The sequence below is a fragment of the Carcharhinus amblyrhynchos genome, chromosome 5, assembly GCF_965287045.1.
Source record: "Carcharhinus amblyrhynchos chromosome 5, sCarAmb.v2.hapA, whole genome shotgun sequence".
NCBI classification, from domain to species: domain Eukaryota; kingdom Metazoa; phylum Chordata; class Chondrichthyes; order Carcharhiniformes; family Carcharhinidae; genus Carcharhinus; species Carcharhinus amblyrhynchos.
Genome location: NC_137328.1, coordinates 103022983 through 103043888, shown reverse-complemented (window position 1 = coordinate 103043888; position 20906 = coordinate 103022983). Strand labels below are relative to the sequence as shown.

Sequence of the window (20906 nt, the reverse complement as noted above, 5' to 3'; positions counted from 1 at the left end):
GTGATCCAAACTTTCCACTCACCTGACGAAGGGGCAGAGCCCCAAAAGCTAGTGGTGTTTACAATCAAATAAACCTGTTGGACTTTAATCTGGTGCTGTGAAACTTGTTACTGTGTTTACCCCAGTCCAACGCCAGCATCCCCACATTATAAAGCACACGAGCCCAACATGTTCAGCTGCACAGGGCGGCAGCTCTGATTGATGGCACCGTCTCGCGAGGGGAGCTGTGATTTGCACTATGACCCCTTGCCTTCTCCTGATTGGACCATACCCGGCGTTCTCACCCCGCCCCCTCCAAATCAGACGCACACGCACCCTGACCCCACGCCAGTTCTCACCCGGAAGTACACAACCTTCGCGTCGCCATGGGGAACGTCGGGGGAAGTAAGATGGCGGTTGGCAATAAGGTGGTTCAGGTAAGAGTGGAGAATGTGGCTTCTTTCGGAGATGGGGGCCCGCCTCCTGCGTCCTGCCTCTCCTCTACTTGTTTCACCAAGAGATGTTGATCAGGAGCTGCGGCTGTGGAGAGTCGGCTGTGTCCTCCCTGAGGACAGCATTTGAGGTCGTGTCCTTGTCGGCTCATCGCCCAGCGATCCCGCACTGATCCGGTCCCGTCTGTCAGCTGGGCCGCCAGTTCCCCCCCTCCCCCTTCCCCTCCCCCCAGCCCGTTACAAAGAAACGGTGGAGAACATTTTACAATTGTTGTAGCCAGTCCCAGCTTCTGCAGCCGGGTCGTGCTGGACAATGTGTACAAGTCACTAGTGCCACTGGCTGGTGGGTGACTGAGTCACACTGGGGAAGTGGCACTAGTGACTTGTACACATTGTTCAGCACGTTTTCCTCTTCTGCCTGAACAATACAATGTAAGAAGTCTCACAACACCAGATTAAACTCCAACGGTTTTATTTGGTAGCTCGAGCTTTTGAAGCGCTGATCCTTTGGGGAACAGCACTCCAAAAGCTTATGGTACCAATTAAACCTGTTAGATTCTAACGTGGTGTTGTGAGACTTGTTACTGTGCCCACCCCAGTCCAATGCTGACATCTCCACATCAGTGCAATATAAGCATGATGGGACTAATTATTCTGTTTACAGCATAATTGATAATCCAATATCCAAAATAGATTAGATTAGTGAGCTCAGGATTTGATTTATTATTGTCACATGTATTGGAATACAATGTAGAATATTGTTTGTGTGCTATACAGACTAAACATACTGTTCATAGATACATAGAAGAGGCTGCAGAATGTCGTCATAGTCACGGTGTAGAGAAAGATCTATATAACGTATAGTAGGTTCATTTGAAAGTCTGATGGCAGCAGAGAAGAAGTTCTTTGAGTTGGTTGGTATGTGATCTCAGATTTTGCTTTTTTTTTTCCTGACCGAAGAAGTGGAAGAGAGTATGTCTGGGATGCATGGGGTCCTTGATTATGCTGGTGGCTTTTGTGAGGCAATGGGAAGTGTAGACTGGGTCAATGGTTGTGAGGCTGCTTTGTGTGATGGATTGGGCTACATTCATGACCTTTTGTAGTTTCTTGTGGCCTTGATTAGAGCAGGAGCCATACCAAGCTGTGATACATCCAGAAAGGATGCATTCTATCGTGTATCTTTAAAAAATGGCGAGAGTTGTAGTGAACATGCCAGATTTGCCACCTGAGAAAGTGGAGGCGTAGGTGGGCTTTCTTAACTATAAGCTCAGTATGGAGGGATCAGGACAAATTGCTGGTCTGGACACCTACAAACTTGAAGCTCTTGACCATTTCCACTTCATTGTCATTGATGTAGACAGGGGCATGTCCTCCACTACACTTTCTGAAGTCGATAACTACCTTCTTTCTTTCACTAACGTTGAGAGAGAGAGATAATTGTCGTCGCACCATTTTCCCCTGATTTTCTATCTCTTTCCTGTATGCAGTCTCGTCATTGTTTGAGATCTGACCCACTATGGTGGTGGTATCAGTGAACTTGAAAACTGATTTGCAGTGGAATTTGACCATGTGATCCTAAGTGTAGGAGTGAAAGGAGTAGAGGAAGGGGCTGAGGACACAGCCTTGTGGGGCACTGGTGTTGATGATGATCATGGAGGAAGAGATGTTGGTATGTTGGTGCCTATCCTTCTAATAGTGTTGGAGGCTGAGCTGTAGTCAGTTAATAGGAGTCTGGCTTAAATGATTTGGCATTCATAATTAGGGCGTGATGTAAAAACAGAATGCTCCGGAAAGCTCAGCAGGTCTGGCTCCATCATCATCGGAATTCCACAGGTGTCATTTACATGTGCCAACCGACTTGAGAACAGCTTCTTCCCTGCTACCATCAGACTTTTGAATGGACCTACCTCATATTAAGCTGATCTTTCTCTACACCCTAGCTATGACTGTAACACTATATCCTGCCCTCTTTCCTTTCTGCCTGTCCCCAGGTACTCTATGAATGGAATGCTTTTGCCTGTATTGTGCGCAAGAAGCAATACTTTTCAGTGGATACCAGTACATGTGACAAATCAGGATGCTGCCATACCGAAGATTTTCCAACACTATTTTTTTGTTTAAGATTTCCAGTATCTGCAGTATTTTGCTTTTATTTTAGTTTTGACTTTTCTGGCTCCTCTCAGCAAAAGCTCTCATGTCTCTCAGTCAGAAGATCGTGAATTCCAACTCCATTCCTGAGGCCTGAAGAGGTAATCCAAACTGATGCTTCCATACAGCACTGCATGTTGGAGGTGCTGTCTTTAAACTAGGTCCTGTCTGCCCTCTCGCATTGTCGCAGTCAATTCCATTGTTCCATTCAAAAAGAGTGTTCGCCTGGGTATTTGAGCCAGTATTTAGCTTGAACCTGCATCAGTTGGTTACAATTTCTGCCGATTGTAAGAGCTTGCTGTATGTAAATTGGCTCCTACGTTTGCAACATTATAACAGTGACTGCTCTTTAAAAGTATTTAATTGCCTGCAAAATGCTGGAGATCATGAACGGCATGACAAAAATACAAGTTCTTTACTTCCACTGTGCTCCAGCTAAATATATTTCATACTTGGAAACAAAATCGTTATGGTTTTCTAGTTGCCAGGCTGAAAACTAGTTTCAGTGTGTAACAAGGTGTCCTACTGCCAAAAACAATATGCTGCATGCAACAGCCTCAACGAAAATGAGCCAAGTTGGGCTTTTATGACACATTTATTTGGTGAAAATTAAACTAATATTCACATTTTTATTTATCCTACCTGTTTAATTCACTTAATTGGCCATTCATACTTTTTACCCAGTATAGAACTGGTACCACTCTCAAATTTCTGTTAGCTGTGATTCAGTCAGTAACACATTCAACTGAGTCATAAGACCATAAGAAATAACAACAGGAGAAGGCCATGTAGCCCTTTGAGCCTGCTCTGCTATTTAATAAGATCATGACTAATCAAGTACTCAATTCTACTTTCCCCCTTCATTTTTGTAACTCTTAATTCCCCTACTGATTAAGAACCTATTGATCTTAGCCTTGAAAATGTTCAAGGACTCAGCCTCTGCAGCTTCCTGGAGCAAAGATTTCCAAAGATTCACCCCCTTTGAGGAAGAACATCTTCCTCCAATTTATCTTAAATGAATACCCAGTTCTGTAACTATGTTCTGTTCCCCAATGCCCCTACACTGCCTTTGTCCCATGCCCTCTGCTCTTCTCTGGTGCTTCTCCCCCTCCTCCCACTTCTCTGGCACCCTTTCCCCCACATCCCTTCTTCCCTGGATGCCCCCCCCCCCCCGCCCCGTAACTTGGCATTTATAACACTTGAAAAGTTTTATTTCGACAATTCACTTAACTGTTTGTTATAACATAAGAACTGCTACTTGAGAAACCAGGGTAGAAAGCAAACTATTTGGACTGTCTCGGTACTTGTAAAAGGTAAACTCAACATAGTCCCAGATAACTTATGGAGAGAGCTGACTGGCAGCGATTTAACCTGAGAATCATCACACCTCAGGGGAGGGGCAAGGTTGAGAAGGTGGACGTTCATGAATACCTTGGTACTTGTATGGTACTGTTCATTGACGATAAAGGATTCGCGATTAATTAATCCACTCCATAACATCCCCAGGCATAACGTCTCATGTCCCAAACTATTCATATACTACAGTATATCCCAAATGTTTTCTCCCAAGAAGTTTATCTAATTTGCACTTGACTGATTCAATACCGATTCTATCGTTTTTCTCCTTAGCCCATTCCACAGATAAACCACTCATTGAAATAATACTTCTGTAGATTAATTTTCAACATCCTTTGCCTGTATCCTAACTTTGTCTAGAATCCTACAAACAGCAAACATTCCTGCCTACCCTGGTCACCAATTAATATTTTAATATGTCTTCATCTCAAATTTAGGTCATGTGAGTTAGCTGCGTTGCTAGTTATTTCACAGAATCCCTACAGTGCAGAAGGAGGCCATTTGGCCCATCAAGTCTGCACTGAGCACAATCCCACCCAGGCCCTATTTCCATAACCCCATATATTTACCCTGCTAATCCCCTGACACTAGGGTCAATTTAGCATGGCCAGTCCACACATCTAACCCGCACATTTTTGGATTGTGGGAGGAAACTGGAGCTCCCAGAGGCAATCCACATGACACAGAGAGAATGTATTGATGAACTTTCCAAATGCATGATATTTTAAATGTTTACCAATGAAAGAAGAGGATTCTTAAATATCTGTAAGGAACTAATGAGGATTAGTAAGATATATCATTTTTTCTCTCAATATTTCCTAGATTGTGAAAGCACATCAACAGTTAATTAAGTTCCCAAATAGAAAAGCCATCCCTCAACCCAATGGTAAGTGGATTTTATTTGCATTTTCAATTATTTATTTATTACCAAAGGTTAGAAACCATCGTTGATTGGTTTTACACCATGGAATACTGTTTTGAGGTCCTGTTGTATTTAAATAACATTTCTAATGGCCTGAGACATCTCACAATATGCAAGTGGATAAGATTTGATACTGAGCCAGTTTTATTTTAAATCAGAGATTTTATGCAAAGTCTGAGGTTTAGGAAAGGAACTACAGAGCTGAGACCCATAACACATTTTTTTAATTCGTTAATGACCTGGTCCAATATTTCTTGCCCATCCCTAATTGCCCTTCAGCTGAGTGGCTTGCTAGGCCATTTCAGAGGGCAATTATAAGTTGACCACATGGCTGTAGATTTGGAGTCACATAAGCCAGATCAGATACGGATGGCAACTTTCCTTTTCTTAAGGACATTAGTGAACCATGTGTGATTTTTTTTTACAATGATAGACTTTGGGTTCATAATCATTATTAGATTTTTAATTATTTATCCCATCATCTACTGTGGTGGGATTTGAACCCTTGTCCCCAGAGCATTACCCTGGGTCTCTGGATGATGAGCCCAGTGACAATACCACTACGCTACTGTATCCACCAAGGGAAGGATGCATGAAAGACCAAAGGTTCGAGGAACTAAGTTTTCAGATGGTTGCAACGTTGGAGAAGGTTACAGAGAGAGGCAAGGTCATGGTCTGATCTGAGTACAGAGATGAGAACTGTAAGGCATTAGTGAAATGCGAGCTGAGGTACGTTGCTAAGTGTAAGAGTGAGTGAGACTTTGTATGGGTCACCGGTGCTGCACTTTAGCTTTTATTCTTAACTGGATGTGATGTCACTGACAAGGCCAGCATTTGTTATCCATCCCTAATTGCCCTGGAGAAGGTGGTGGTGTGTTGACTTCTTGAAATGCTGCAGTCTATCTGATGGAAATATAGGTACAGTGCTGTTTGGAATGAAGTCCCATGTTGATCTAGGAACACATGATGATGTTGATCTAGCAATACATGTTGATCTAGCAATACATTTCCAAGTCAGGGTAGTGTATGGTTTGGAGAGGAACTTTCACTTGCTGGTGTTCTTATTGTCCTTCTACGTGGTAGATGTCACACCTTTGGAGATTTATTTTGAAGATGACTTGGGTAGTTGCTACAGTGCATTTTGTATATGGTATACACTACTGCCATCTGGTCAGTGGTGGATGGGTACCATTCAAGTGGACTGCTGGGATCTGGATTATGCCAGCTTTTTGAGTGGTGTTGGGAGCCATACTCATCCAGGCAAATAGAGATATTCCATTATACTCCTGACTTGGACAGATTTGGGGGAGTCAGGGGTTGGATTACTTGTGCATTTGTTACATTTTCTAGCCTTAAATGCTACGCTTGCAAAAATAGATTTATATGGCTGAACCAGTTCATTTTGCAGTCAGTGGTAACCCCAGGATGTTGGTAATGCCAATAAATGTCATGGGCAAATAGATGGTTAGATTCTGTCTTGTTGGCACTTGCGTGGCATGAATGCTACTTAGCATTAGCTCAAGAACCATAGAACACTACAGCACAGAAAGAGGCCTTTTGGTCCTTCTTGGCTGTGCCGAACCATTTTTCTGCCTAGCCCCACCAGGACCATATCCCTCCACACCCCTCTCATCCATGTACCTGTCCAAGTTTTTCCTAAATGTTAAAAGTGGGCCCACGTTTACCACTTCATCTGGCACCAATATTCCCTTTAAACTTTTCCTGCTTCACCCTTAACCCATGTCCTCTAGTTATTTTTCTCCCCTAACCTCAGTGGAAAAAGCTTGCTTGCATTCACTCTATCTATACCCATCATAATTTTATACACCTCTATCAAATCTCCCCTTGTTCTTTTACGCTTCAGGGAATAAAGTCTTAACCTATTCAACCTTTATCTGTAACTCAGTTTCTCAAGTCCCGGCAACATCATTGTAAACTTTCTCTGTACTCTTTCAACCTTATTAATATCCTTCCTGTAACTAGGTGACCAAAACTGCACACAATACTCTAAATTTGGTCTCACCAATGTCTTGTACAACCTCACCATAACATTCCAACTCTTATAGAACATAGAACACTACAGCACAAACAGGCCCTTCGACCCACAAGTTGCGCCGATCACATCAACACCTACCAACCTACAGACCTATCTATAACCCTCAATCTCATTAAACCCCATATACTCATCCAGAAGTCTTTTAAAAGACCCCAGCGAGTTCGCCTCCACCACCACTGACGGCAGCCGATTCCATTCACTCACCACCCTCTGAGTGAAAAACTTACCCCTAACATCACTTCTGAACTTCCCTCCTTGCACCTTAAATCTGTGTCCTCTCGTAGCAACCATTTCAACCCGGGGAAATAGCCTCTGAGAGTCCACCCTATCTATTCATAAGAACATAAGAACATAAGAAATAGGAGCAGGAGTAGGCCATCTAGCCCTTCGAGCCTGCCCCGCCATTCAATAAGATCATGGCTGATCTGTTGTGGCTCAGTTCCACTTTCCCGCCCTCTCCCCATAACCCTTAATCCCCTCTCTTATCAAGAACCCATCAACCCGCTTCTTAAAAATATTTAGCGAGGCAGCCTCCACCACTTCAACGGGCAGAGAATTCCAGAGATTCACCACCCTTTGAGTGAAGAAGTTCCTCCTCAACTCCGTTCTAAACCGCCTCCCCTTTATCTTGAGGCTGTGCCCCCTAGTCCTACTGTCTTTTTTGAGCGGGAAGAGTCTCTCCACCTCTATCCTATCCATCCCATTCATCATCTTATACGTCTCAATGAGATCTCCCCTCATTCTTCTAAACTCTAACGAGTACAAGCCTAGTTTATTCAGCCTCTCCTCATAGCTCAATCCCCTCAACTCCGGTATCAGCCTAGTAAACCTCCTCTGCACTCCCTCCAGGGCCAAAATATCCTTGCGCAGGTGCGGCACCCAAAACTGCACACAGTACTCCAGCTGCGGCCTCACCAATGCCCTATACAGCTGCAGCAAGACCTCCCTACTTTTATATTCAATCCCCCTCGCTATGAAGGCCAGCATCCCATTCGCCTTCCTGACCACCTGCTGCACCTGCGGGCTGGGTTTTTGCGACTCATGCACAAGGACCCCGAGGTCCCTCTGCACCGTCGCCTGCTGCAGTTTTTCGCCACGTAAGTAATAGTCCTTCCTACCATTCTTCCTACCACTCAACATTTCCTCTCAACATTTTGTAAACTTCTATCAGGTCGCCTCTCAACCTACGTCTCTCCAGGGAAAAGACTCCCAGCTCCCTCAACCTAACTTCATAAGGCATGCCTCCCAGTCCAGGCAACATCCTTGTAAATCTCCTCTGTACCCTCTCAATAGCTTCTACATCTTTCCTATAGTGAGGCGACCAGAACTGCACACAATACTCTAAATGAGGCCTGACAAGGGTCTTATAAAGTTGCAGCATTACCTCCCGACTCCTAAACTCAATCCCTCGATTAATGAAGGCCAGTACACCATACGCCTTCTTGACCACCTCCTCCACCTGCGAGGCCGATTTAAGAGTCCTGTGGACCCGGACCCCTAGATCCTTCTGCTCTTCAACACTACTCAGACTTCTGCCCTTAATAGTGTACTCGTTCATCCTGTTGGTTCTGCCAAAATGGACGACTACACATTTATCCGCATTGAAGTCCATCTGCCACTTCTCCGCCCAGTCCTGCATCCTATCTATGTCCTGCTGCAACTTTTGCCATCCTTCCAGACCATCCACAACACCACCGACCTTAGTGTCATCAGCGAACTTACTTACCCATCCCTCCACTTCCTCATCCAGGTCATTTATGAAAATGACAAACAACAAGGGTCCCAGAACAGATCCTTGAGGCACTCCGCTGGTGACTGACCTCCATTCAGAAAAAGCCCCATCCACAACCACTCTCTGCCTTCTGCAGGCAAGCCAATTCTGGATCCACAAGGCCAAAGGCCCTTGGATCCCATGCCCTCTCACCTTCTCAAGAAGTCTTGCATGGGGGACCTTATCAAACGCCTTGCTGAAGTCCATGTACACTACGTCCACGACACTTCCTTCGTCAATGTGTTCAGTCACATTATCGAAGAACTCAACTAGGCTTGTAAGGCACGACCTGCCCTTGACAAATCCATGCTGACTATTCCTGATCATGTCAAACCTCTCCAAATGTTCGTAAATCTTGTCCCTCAGAAGCCTCTCCATCAGCTTGCCAACTACTGAGGTCAGACTCACCGGTCGGTAATTTCCCAGGCTATCTCTGTTCCCTTTCTTGAAAATAGGAACTATATCCGCAATCCTCCAATCCTCCGGAACCTCTCCCGTCTCCACTGACGACGCAAAGATCATCGCCAGGGGCTCTGCAATCTCTTCCCTCGCCTCCCACAGTATCCTGGGGTACATCCCATCTGGTCCAGGCGACCTATCTACCTTGATAGAATTCAAAAGTTCCAACACATCCTCCTCCTTAATATTCACGTACTCAATCTTTTCCATCTGCTGCAAATCCACAACAAAATCTCCCAGATCAGCTTCCACTGTGAATACTGAGGCGAAGTACTCGTTAAGCACCTGTGCCATTTCTGCTGGTTCCACACAAACCTTTCCCCCCTCACCTTTTATAGGTCCTATCCCTTCTCTTCTTATCCTTTTACCTTTCACATATTTATAGAAGGCCTTGGGATTCTCCTTAATCTTACCCGCCAAGGTCTTCTCATGACCCCTTCTGGCTCTCCTAATTTCCCTTTTAAGTTCCTTCCTACAGTCCTTATACTCCTCAAAATCTTTAACCTCTCCTAATTCCCTGAACCTCTTATACACCTTCCCTTTCCTCCTGACTAGGTTCAACACAGCCTTTGTGCACCACGGTTCCCGCGACCTACCAAAACCCCCTTGTCTCATCGGAACGTTGTCATTCAGAGCTCCAGACACACATTCCTTGAATATCTGCCACCTTCCTTCGGTACTTTTCCCTAAGAACGCCTCCTTCCAGTTTATTTGTCCAAGTATCTTCCTGACTTCTTCGTATCTCCCCTTACCCCAGACAAACGCCTTCCTAGCCTGCCTGATCCTATCTCGTTCCAATGCAATTGTGAAGGAGATAGAATTATGGTCACCATTTCCAAGATGCTCTCCTACCGAAAGATCCATCACCTGCCCTGGTTCATTCGCCAGTACCAGGTCAAGTACAGCCTCTCCCCTCGTAGGCTTATCCACATACTGTGTCAGGAAACCTTCCTGAACACACCTAACAAACTCCTCCCCATCCAAACCCCTTACCCTAGGGATATTCCAGTCGATGTTTGGGAAATTGAAGTCTCCCATCACGACAACTCTGTTATTAAAACATCTCTCCAGAATCTGTTTCCCTATTTGCACTTCAACTTCCCTGTCACTATTGGGCGGCCTATAGAATACACCCAGCAAAGTTTTCGACCCTTTGCTGTTTGTAACTTCCACCCACAGAGATTCCGTAGACAGTCCCTCCACAACATCCTCTTTCTCTGCAGCCATGACACTGTCCCTGATCAACAGTGCCACTCCACCACCCCTTCTGCCACCCTCCCTGTCCTTCCTGAAGCACCTGAAGCCTGGCACCTGAAGTACCCAGTCCTGTCCCCGAGACATCCAAGTCTCTTATACTCAATACTTTGATTTATAAAGGCCAATGTTCCAAAAGCACTCTTTAAGACCCTACCTACCTGTGATGCCACTTTTAGGGAATTATGTATCTGTATTCCCAGATCCCTCTGTTCTACTACACTCTTCAGTGTCCTACCATTTACCATGTATGTTCTACCTTGGTTTGTCCTTCCAAAGTGCAATACCTCACACTTGTCTGCATTAAACTCTATCTGCCATTTTCAGCCCATTTTTCTAGCTGGTCCAAATCCCTCTGCAAGCTTTGAAAACCTTCCTCACTGTCCACTACACCTCCAATCTTTTCTTCATCAGCAAATTTGCTGATCCAATTTATCACGTTATCATCAAGATCATTGATTTGGATGACAAACAACAATGGACCCAGCACTGATCCCTGTGGCACACCACTAGTAAACAGGCCTCCAGGGAAGCAAGTCTGGATATTGTCCAGATCTTGCTGCATATGGACTGTTCAAGAATCTGAAGAATTGTGAATGTGCTAAACGTTGTGCATTCATCAGCGAACATTCCCACTTCTGACCTTGTGACAGAAGGAAAGTTACTGATGAAGCAGCCTGTCAAAGGATAATTTTTAAAAATTGTAGTTGGGCCTACCTGAAGCCTCTCCTGCAGCACTGTCCTGGGACTGAGATGGTTAGCTTCTAACAATCGCAACCATCTTGTTTTGTGCTAGATATGCATCCAACTAGTGCAGACGCTTCCTTCCCATTGACTAATTTCACCAGGGAACCTTGACATCACACCTTCAGATGCTGCCTTGATGTCAAGGGCAGTTATTCTCACTTCCCTTCTCCCCTTTCAGTTTACACAGGGCAGAATCAAAACAGAGCAAAGGAGCAGCCACGTGACTCGGGAGCAGAGAGGGTAGAAAACAGCACAAAGCAAGCTGGATAGTCAAAAGCAAAGTGGGTAACAAACAGCCTAAAACAAAGTGGACAACAATCAGCAGTGGAGGGGAAACAAAGCTCTGCAGAGCAAGGTAGAAAACAATCGAGAATGGAGAGGGAACAAAATCATATAGAGCGAGAGGGAAAACAGTCGAGAGTGCAGGGGGAACGAAGCCACGCAGAGCGAGGTAGAAAACAGTCAAGTGTGCCGGGGGAACGAAGCCACGCAGAGCGAGGTAGAAGACAATCAAGAGTGGTGCATGACAAACTTCCAGTGGAAGCAAAGTGGGTACAAGGCGGCATGGAGGGAGAGAGAGAGAGAGAGAGACATGCAGTGAATGTAGAGCAGGTACAAAGCAGCATGGCAAAAGAGAGACTTCCAGTTGGAGTAAAGTGAATACAAAGTAGCAACGGGAGAAGTAGAATTTCAGTGAAATCAGAACATGTACAAAGCAGTGCCAAGACAGTGAGACATGTCAATCAAGCCAAACAGGCACAAGAGAGAAGAGAGTGACAGCTAAATCAAGAGCAGAGGGAGCAAAAAGAAGCACAAAGAAAGCAAAGCAATGAAGAGCATATTGGACACAAAACAACTAGCAAATATTCAGTTTGTGGGTTCAGAGCCCCCATTCGGAAAGAAAAATAGAGGTGTGAGATTTCAGGGAAATAGTTGGGATAATTGCCTGGCAAGTATCTCCTATTTATCTTCTCTAGACTGATGGTAAAAAATTCATTGAAATAATATCACCACAAGCAGGACTAGAGCCATTAATTGAAATTAATTTAAAACACAGCAAAGATGGCTATGACCCACAACAACCATGTTTGTAGCAAGCGTCTGCAGTTCAAGCAACTTTGGCTTGGAGTTGATGACCTGGAATCCAGGCTTCAGATGCTAAGATGCATCTGGGACTGAGTAAGTTACCTGGACAACTTGTTTTAGAAGGCAATGACACTGTTCAGGCGAGGGTCTTCTTTTAAGCCCTGATATGGACAGGAGAGTGTGACTGCCAGCAAGGGAAGTTTGGAGATTAAAAAAGTGGAAGTGGAGGAGTCTCAGCTTTTGCAATTGCTCAACAGCTTTGAGGTTTTCGTAGCTTCTATGGATGAGAGCAAATGCTGCAGGATGGTTGAGCAATCTGACCATGGCATTGTGGTGAACTAAGCCATTCAAGTTGATGGAGTAAATGGGGGATGGCATGATCAGGGGGTTGGACATAGTTCTCTGAAGCCAAGAGATAGATTCCAGAAGGCTGTGTTGCAAGAGTTCAGGACATCTGCTGGGGGCTGGAGTGGAGCTGGAGGATCCAGTTCTTGTGGTCCACATAGGGACCAATAGTATAGGATTAGGAATGAGGTGGTTCTTGACTATTATGAGCAGATGGGGCTAAATTTAAAAAACAACCACCAAATTGTAATCTCGAGATTACTACTTTAGCTGTGAGTAAATTGGCATAGGATAAATAATATTAGGGAGGTGAATGTGTGTCCCAAAGATAGGTATGGGAGAAAATGGGCTTTGATTACTGGGGCACTAGCACCACTATGGGGGATAGTGTGAGCTGTTCCATGGTGAGATCTCTCCCTGAATGGTGCTGAGGCCAGTGTTCTGGTGAGTGGTATACCTAATGTGGTAAAGGGGCCTATAAACTAAATAGGCTGCGTAGGAGGATCATGTGAGGGGAGATATGGTTAATTAAAGAATAAGGAAGGACAAGGCATTAGAGCAGAGTTGTGATATGGTGGTACAGTGGTTAGCACTGCTGCCTTACAGCACCAGGGACCCGCGTTCAATTCCTGGTTTGGGTCACTGTCTGTGTGGAGTTTGCACGTTCTCCTGTGTCTATGTGGGTTTCCTCCTGTGCTCCGGTTTCCTCCCACAATCCGAAAAATGGGCGGATTGGCCATGTGAAATTCTCCCTCTGTGTACCTGAGCAGGTGCTGGAGTGTGGCGACTAGGCAATTTTCACAGTAAATTCATTGCACTGTTCATCTAAGCCTACTTGTTATTAATAAATAAACTTTTAATGGTAATGATAACCAGTGTGTGACAGGAAGGGACACACACTTAAGACTACACCAGCAGACAAGGCCAGAATTTGCAAGAATGGTAAAAGGACAAGAGTAAAAGCCAGGTATCTTGAGTATGTGCAGCATTTGTAACAAAATTTATAGCACAAATAGCAATAAATATGTATGATCCGAGGCCATTTCAGGATGTGGTTGTAAGCAATGGTTGGGATTGAATTATTCAAGAAAATTTGACATTTAGGAAGGACTGGATGCTAGGAAAAGGTGGTACGGTAGCTTTGTTAGTTAGGGGCAACAGTGCAGTAGTGAGGCTTGACCTTGATAAAGATGTAGAATGAGTTTGGCTAGCAATCAGAAATAGCTCTGGAAGTCATTTATAGACCTCCCAGCAGTAGCTATATTGTAGGGCAGTGTATACAGGAAGTAGAAATGGGAACTTGTAAGAAAAGTGCTGCAGTTATTATCATGGGCAATTTTAATCTTTGTATAGGTTAAATGAAAGAGACCGACAAAAGTAACTGAAAGATTAGTTCATAAGAGTGTATTGAGGACAATTTTTAAGAGCAGTAAGTCCAATGCCAACTAGGGAGAAGGCTATCTTAGACTTGGTAATGTACAATGAAACAAGAATAGTTACCTCTAGGTAAGTGATCATAACATTGAATTTCTCTTTAAGCTTGAGAATGGGAAGTGTGAATCTTGTACTAGTTCCTTAAACCTAAAAGCAATATCAAGGATATAAGGTGCTAAGTGAATTGGGAAACTAACAACTTAAGGGGCAAGTCAGTAGAGATGCAGTGACAGACCTTTAAAGAGCTTTCACAACACTTAGCAAAGTTATATTTGAAGAAAGAAATACAATGAGAGCAAAGCACCACCTGTGGCTAGCTAAGGGTAGTAACAAGTTGAAAGAGAAAGCATACAACACTGCAAAGATTAATGGTAGAAGATTGGGCAGATTTTAGAGGAAAAAAAGGAGGGAGAAATCAGTGCATGCAAAAGCTAGCTAGAGATGTAAAAACATAGTTAGAGATATGAGAACAGGATTTCCAGAAATATTTAAAAGGAAGGAGGTGTTGGGGTTCTTGAGCAACATTAAGGTAGACAGGTCCCCAGGGCCTGATGGGATATACTCCAGAATACTGATAGGCAAGGGAGGAAATTGCTGAGGCCTTGAAAGAAATCTTTGTATCTTCACTGGCTACAAGGGAGCTCCCAGAGGTTTGGAGAATAGCCAACATTATTCCATTGTTTAAGAAGAGTAGCAAGAATAATCCAGGTAATTACAGGCCGGTGAGCCTTACGTCAGTGGTAGGAAAACTATTGGAGAGAATTCTTTGAGACAGGATTTACTTCCGCTTGGAAATAAGTGGGCGTATTAGCGAGAGGCAACATGATTTTGTGAAGGGGAGGCCATGTCTCACTAACTTGATTGAGTTTTTTGAGGAAGTGATGAAGATGATTGATGAGGGTAGGGCAGTGGATGTTGTCTACATGGACTTCAGTAAGGCCTTTGACAAGGTTCCTCATGGCAGATTGGTACAGAAGGTGAAGTCGCGTGGGATCAGAGGTAAGCTGGCAAGATGGATACAGAACTGGCTCGGTTAAAGAAGGTAGAGGGTAGCAGTAGAAGGGTGCGTTTCTGAATGGAGGGCTGTGACAAGTGGCATTCCTCGGGGATCAGTGCTAGAACCTTTGCTGTTCGTAATATATATAAATGATTTGGAAGAAAATGTAACTGGTTTGATTAGTAAGTTTGCGGACGACCCAAGGGTTGGTGGATTTGCGGATAGCAGTGAGGACCAGATGATACAACAGGATATAGATCAGTTGGAGACTTGGGCAGAGAGATGGCAGATGGAGTTTAGTCTGGACAAATGTGAGGTAATACATTTTGGAAGGTCTAATACAGTTAGGAAATATACAGTAAATGGCAGAACCCTTAAGTGTATTGATAGGCAGAGGAATCTGGGTGTACAGGTATACAGCTCACAAAGTGGCAATGCAGGTGGAGAAGGTAGTCAAGAAGGCATATGGCATGCTTGCCTTCGTCGGGCGGGCATTGAGTTTAAAAATTGGCAACTCATGTTACTGCTTTATAGACCTTTAATTAGGCCGTACTTGGAATATGGTATTCAATTTGGGTCGCCACACTACCAGAAGGATGTGGAGGCTCTGTAGAGGGTACAGAAGAGATTTACCAGGATGTTGCCTGGCATGGAGGGCATTAGCTATGAGGAGAGGTTGGAGAAACTTGGTTTGTTCTCACTGGAACGACGGAAGTTGAGGAGCGACCTGATCGAAATCTACAAGATTATGAGAGGCATGGACAGAATAGATAGTCAGAAGCTTTTTCCTAGGGTGGAAGAATCAATTACTAGGGGGCATAGGTTTAAGGTGCGAGGGGCAAGGTTTAAAAGAGATGTACGAGGCAAGTCTTTTACATAGAGGGTGATGGGTGCCTGGAACTTGCTGCTGGGGAGGTAACGGAAGCAGATACAATAGTGAGTTTAAGGGACATCTGTACAAGTACATGAATAGAATGGGAAAGTAGGGATATGGTCCTCACAGTGCCAGAGACCCAGGTTCAAATGCAGCCTTGGATTACTATCTGTGTGGAGTCTGCACGTTCTCCCTGTATCTGCATGAGTTTCCTTCGGGTGCTCCGGTTTCCTTCCACAATCCGGAAGATGTGCTGGTTGGGTGCATTGGCCATGCTAAATTCTCCCTCACTGTACCCGAACAGGCGCCGGAGTGTGGCAACTAAGGGATTTTCACAGTAACTTCATTGCAGTGTTAATGTAAGCCTACTTGTTACACGAATAAATAAACTTAAACAAGCAAGTGGTGGTAGTGTTAATCAGGTATGTTATGTCTGTCTTCTTTGTAGAAGAAACAAAGAACAGTCCTATCGATACTTGAAAAATCAAGAGCCAAAAGGGAGGGGAGAAACAACAGTCATGATCACCAGGGAAGGGGTATTGGGGAAATTATTACAACTAAAAGCTGTCAAGTCCCTTCGACCTGATGGCCTGCATCCTAAGATCTGAAAAGAGGTGGCTGCTGAAATAAATACATTAGCTGTGATCTTCAAAATTCTCTAGATTTTTGTCCATGTGATCAAAAAATTGCAAATGTAGCACCATTTCAAGAAGGGAGGGAGATAGAAAAGCAGGATGTTTGGCTTACTGATGAGAATTAGGTCAATTAGGTTTTCCTCTCTTGGCTTCCTTACCATCTACCATAGACTCTGACTAGCAATTTCTACACTTGGCCAATTTGGACAGTGGTTGTGCTACCAAGCCACAGTTGATGGACATTGAAGTCGTCCACCCAGAGCACATTCTGTACCTTACCACTCTGTGTTTCCTCCAAGTGGTGTTCAACATAAAGTATTAATTCATCAGCTGAGCTGGACCTGGTGGAGGTTTGTTTGACCTGGGGCTTCATCTGGTCCAGAGTTCATGCTGAGCACTCCAGTAAAACTCCCTCCCAACTATATATCACTGTGCCATCATTCTGGTGGGTCTGCCCTGCTAGTGAGATAGGACATATCCAGGGACGATGGAGGAGTCTAGGACATTGGCTGCAAGATATGATTTGGTGAACATGTCAGGTTGCTGCTTCACTTGTCTGTGGGACAGTTTTAGCACGAACCTCCAGATGTTGGTAAGGAGGGTTGATCAGGCTTGGTGTCTCATTTGTTACTTTTGATGTCCAGTTTGATGCTCAGTGGTCCATCTGGTTTCATTCCTATTGACTTTTCTGTGGTGACTTGATACAGCTTTGAGTGGTTTGCTAGACCACTGCAGAGGGCAGTCAATAGTCAGACACTTTGGGATAGGTCTGGAGCCATAGGTAGGACAGACTCCAGGTAAGGATGACATATTTCAGTGAATCAAATAATATGGAAGTTTCATTATCATTACTAATACAGTTTTCAATTCCAGGTTTATTAATTAATTGAAAGTAAATTCCATGGTGACATTTGAACTTGTGTTCCCGAAGCATTAACCTGGGCCTCTGGTTATCAATACAGTGATTTTTTTTTTACCACAACATCAGCATCTTTCCAACCAACATAAACTTATCTCTCCGGAGATGTAGCCAAACTGGCTGAGTCTGTCCAGCACATCCTGCAAACACTTGGTAACACGCTGATGAATCTGCACTGCACTGTTTCCAAGGCCAGTACGTTCTGAGGGCGGTGCCCAGATTCTACACAGCACTGCAAGACTTTGTGTAGCTGTGAAAAAACTCTCTCTCCTTTATATGGTAGCTGTAAAAGGCTAACAAGCCATCAGCCTTTAGATCCAGGACTGCATTGTCCTGGATGCTGTTGAGCTTGTTGAAGTGGTGGAGGTGCTAATAGAGAGTATTCCATCACGCTCCTGACTGATGTCATGCATGTGACAGGCTTTGGGGATTAGATGAGAGTCACTCGCTGTAAAATTCCCAGCCTTAAGCTGATTAATTTAGTCAATGTGTTTATGCGGTGAGTCCAGTTCGGTTTCTGCTCAGGGAGGGAATTCAATAATAGTGATCCTATTTTCAAAGGGAGGTTATTAGACACCCTTTTGTTGGTGTTAGTGTTGTCTGGCACTTATGTGGCATGGATGTTACATGGATATTACTTGGAATCATCCTATACCTGAATGTTGTCAAAATCTTGCTAAATGCAGACATAGACTGCTTCATTATCTTAAGTTGTAAATGGCACACACATGCTGTATGGTGTTCATTCATAAGAACATAAGAAATAGGAGCAGGAGTAGGCCATCTAGCCCTTCGAGCCTGCCCCGCCATTCAATAAGATCATGGCTGATCTGTCGTGGCTCAGTTCCACTTTCCCGCCCTCTCCCCATAACCCTTAATCCCCTCTCTTATCAAGAACCCATCAACCCGCTTCTTAAAAATATTTAGCGAGGCAGCCTCCACCACTTCAACGGGCAGAGAATTCCAGAGATTCACCACCCTTTGAGTGAAGAAGTTCCTCCTCAACTCCGTTCTAAACCGCCTCCCCTTTATCTTGAGGCTGTGCCCCCTAGTCCTACTGTCTTTTTTGAGCGGGAAGAGTCTCTCCACCTCTATCCTATCCATCCCATTCATCATCTTATACGTCTCAATGAGATCTCCCCTCATTCTTCTAAACTCTAACGAGTACAAGCCTAGTTTATTCAGCCTCTCCTCATAGCTCAATCCCCTCAACTCCGGTACCAGCCTAGCAAACCTCCTCTGCACTCCCTCCAGGGCCAAAATATCCTTGCGCAGGTGCGGCGCCCAAAACTGCACACAGTACTCCAGCTGCGGCCTCACCAATGCCCTATACAGCTGCAGCAAGACCTCCCTACTTTTATATTCAATCCCCCTCGCTATGAAGGCCAGCATCCCATTCGCCTTCCTGACCACCTGCTGCACCTGCAAGCTGGGTTTTTGCGACTCATGCACAAGGACCCCGAGGTCCCTCTGCACCGTCGCCTGCTGCAGTTTTTCGCCACGTAAGTAATAGTCCTTCCTACCATTCTTCCTACCAAAGTGGACCACCTCACACTTGCCAACATTAAATTCCATTTGCCATTTCCTGGCCCATTCGCCCAGCCTATCTAGATCCTTCTGCAGACTCTCCACACCCTCCGCACAATTTGCCTTTCCCCCAATCTTGGTGTCATCAGCAAATTTCGACACCCTGCACTCGGTTCCCTCCTCCAGATCATCTATATAAATGGTAAATAGCTGAGGCCCCAGCACCGACCCCTGGGGCACCCCACTAGTCACCAACCGCCAATCCGAATAGCACCCATTGACCCCCACTCTCTGCCTCCTATTTGACAACCAATCCTCTATCCACGCTAACACCCTACCCCCAACTCCATGTCCCCTGACCTTCTGCAATAACCTCTTGTGAGGTACCTTGTCAAACGCCTTCATTCTTTTATTATAATGTGGTTTCAGCAATATTTTTAATTCTTGTGTTTGCTTCATAGTGCACAAAGTGCTCCAAATGATGAATCATCCGGCACAATCAAATTCAATCCAGGGACAGCAACCGACAGCAGCTAGCTCAGTCTCTGTTCCTGTTAGCCAACTATCCGGTCCACCTGACACCGTAGAAGTAGTAAGATCTCTACCACAGAAATACAGAAGGCAACCAGTATCAGTCGAAGAAATGGAGTACATTCAGGTGATTCTGCGCATTTTGATGAAATGTTGTTATCCACTCTCGAGCATATAGCCCAAAACCTAGAAAATGTGGTACGTTTGGGGACTGGGGAGCAGGCAAGGCTTAATTCCTGACTAAATGTTGAGAACTAAGACAATGCTGGTGCTGTGTCTTAGACCTGAACTTCAGTAAGCTGCAAAAAAAAATATAAGCTATCTAAGATCAGGTTGTTGCAGAAACTGTAGCTGGAATTAAAGTTAACAAGTAAGCACTGTGGTTTTAGAGTCCAAATTTAAGAATGGATATCATTGCATTGAAGGCAGAACATCGAAGGTCGCTAGATTGGCTACTTGGCTGAAAAGACTACTTAATGAATGACTGAGTAAATTAGGCCTGTATTCTCTTGAGTTCAGCAGAATAAGAAGTAATCTAATTGAAACACACAAGATGGTCAAGGAGCTCGAGAGGGTATAGGTGTTTCTGCTGGCTCAAGAATCTGGAATATGATGCTACTGTCTCAGGATAAGGGGGTCAATCATTTAGAATTGAGATGAGAAAATTTTTCAATCAGAGTTGTAAATCTTTGGAATTCTTTATCCCAGAGAGTTGCAAATGCTTCATTGAAATCTTTATATTTAAACTTGGACAGAAGGCGTACGGTGTCTTGGCGTTTATTGGTAGGGGGATTGAATTTAGGAGTCGCAGTGTAATGTTGCAACTGTACACTACTCTAGTGCGGCCGCACTTGGAGTACTGTGTGCAGTTCTGGTCCCCGCATTACAAGAAGGATGTGGAGGCGTTGGAGAGGGTGCAGAGGAGGTTTACTAGGATGTTGCCTGGTATGGTGGGGAGGTCCTATGAGGAGAGACTGAGGGATTTAGGGTTGTTTTCGTTGGAAAGAAGGCGGCTAAGAGGGGATCTTATTGAAACATATAAGATGATTAGAGGTTTAGATAGGGTGGATAGTGATAGCCTTTTTCCTCGGATGGAGAAAGCTAGCACGAGGGGGCATGGCTTTAAATTAAGGGGGGGTAGCTACAGGACGGATGTCAGGGGTAGGTTCTTTACCCAGCGGGTGGTGAGGGATTGGAATGCCCTGCCTGCTGCAGTTGTAAATGCGTCTAGTTTGGGGGCGTTTAAGAGATCTCTGGATAGGTTTATGGACGAAAAGGGATTGGTATAGGCTAGTGGGTCATTGTTTTTGTAACTGGTCGGCGCAACATCGTGGGCTGAAGGGCCTGTTCTGCGCTGTAATGTTCTATGTTCTATGTTCTATGATATATTTTTGGTATCTCAGGGAATCAAGGA

General features: G+C 44.6%; 1 protein-coding gene across 1 annotated transcript in view; it reads left to right on the top strand.

Annotated features, from left to right (window-relative positions):
• Positions 1–321: 321 nt before the first annotated feature.
• cdk7 (cyclin-dependent kinase 7) overlaps positions 322–20906 on the top strand; it is a 73134-nt gene continuing 52549 nt past the window's right edge. Inside the window, exons 1-3 of the mRNA XM_080189354.1 lie at positions 322–416; positions 4758–4821; positions 19423–19619. Of these exons, the coding sequence (XP_080045480.1) occupies positions 366–416; positions 4758–4821; positions 19423–19619 (312 nt within the window). The 5' untranslated portion in view covers positions 322–365. The remainder of the gene's footprint in view (positions 417–4757; positions 4822–19422; positions 19620–20906) is intronic.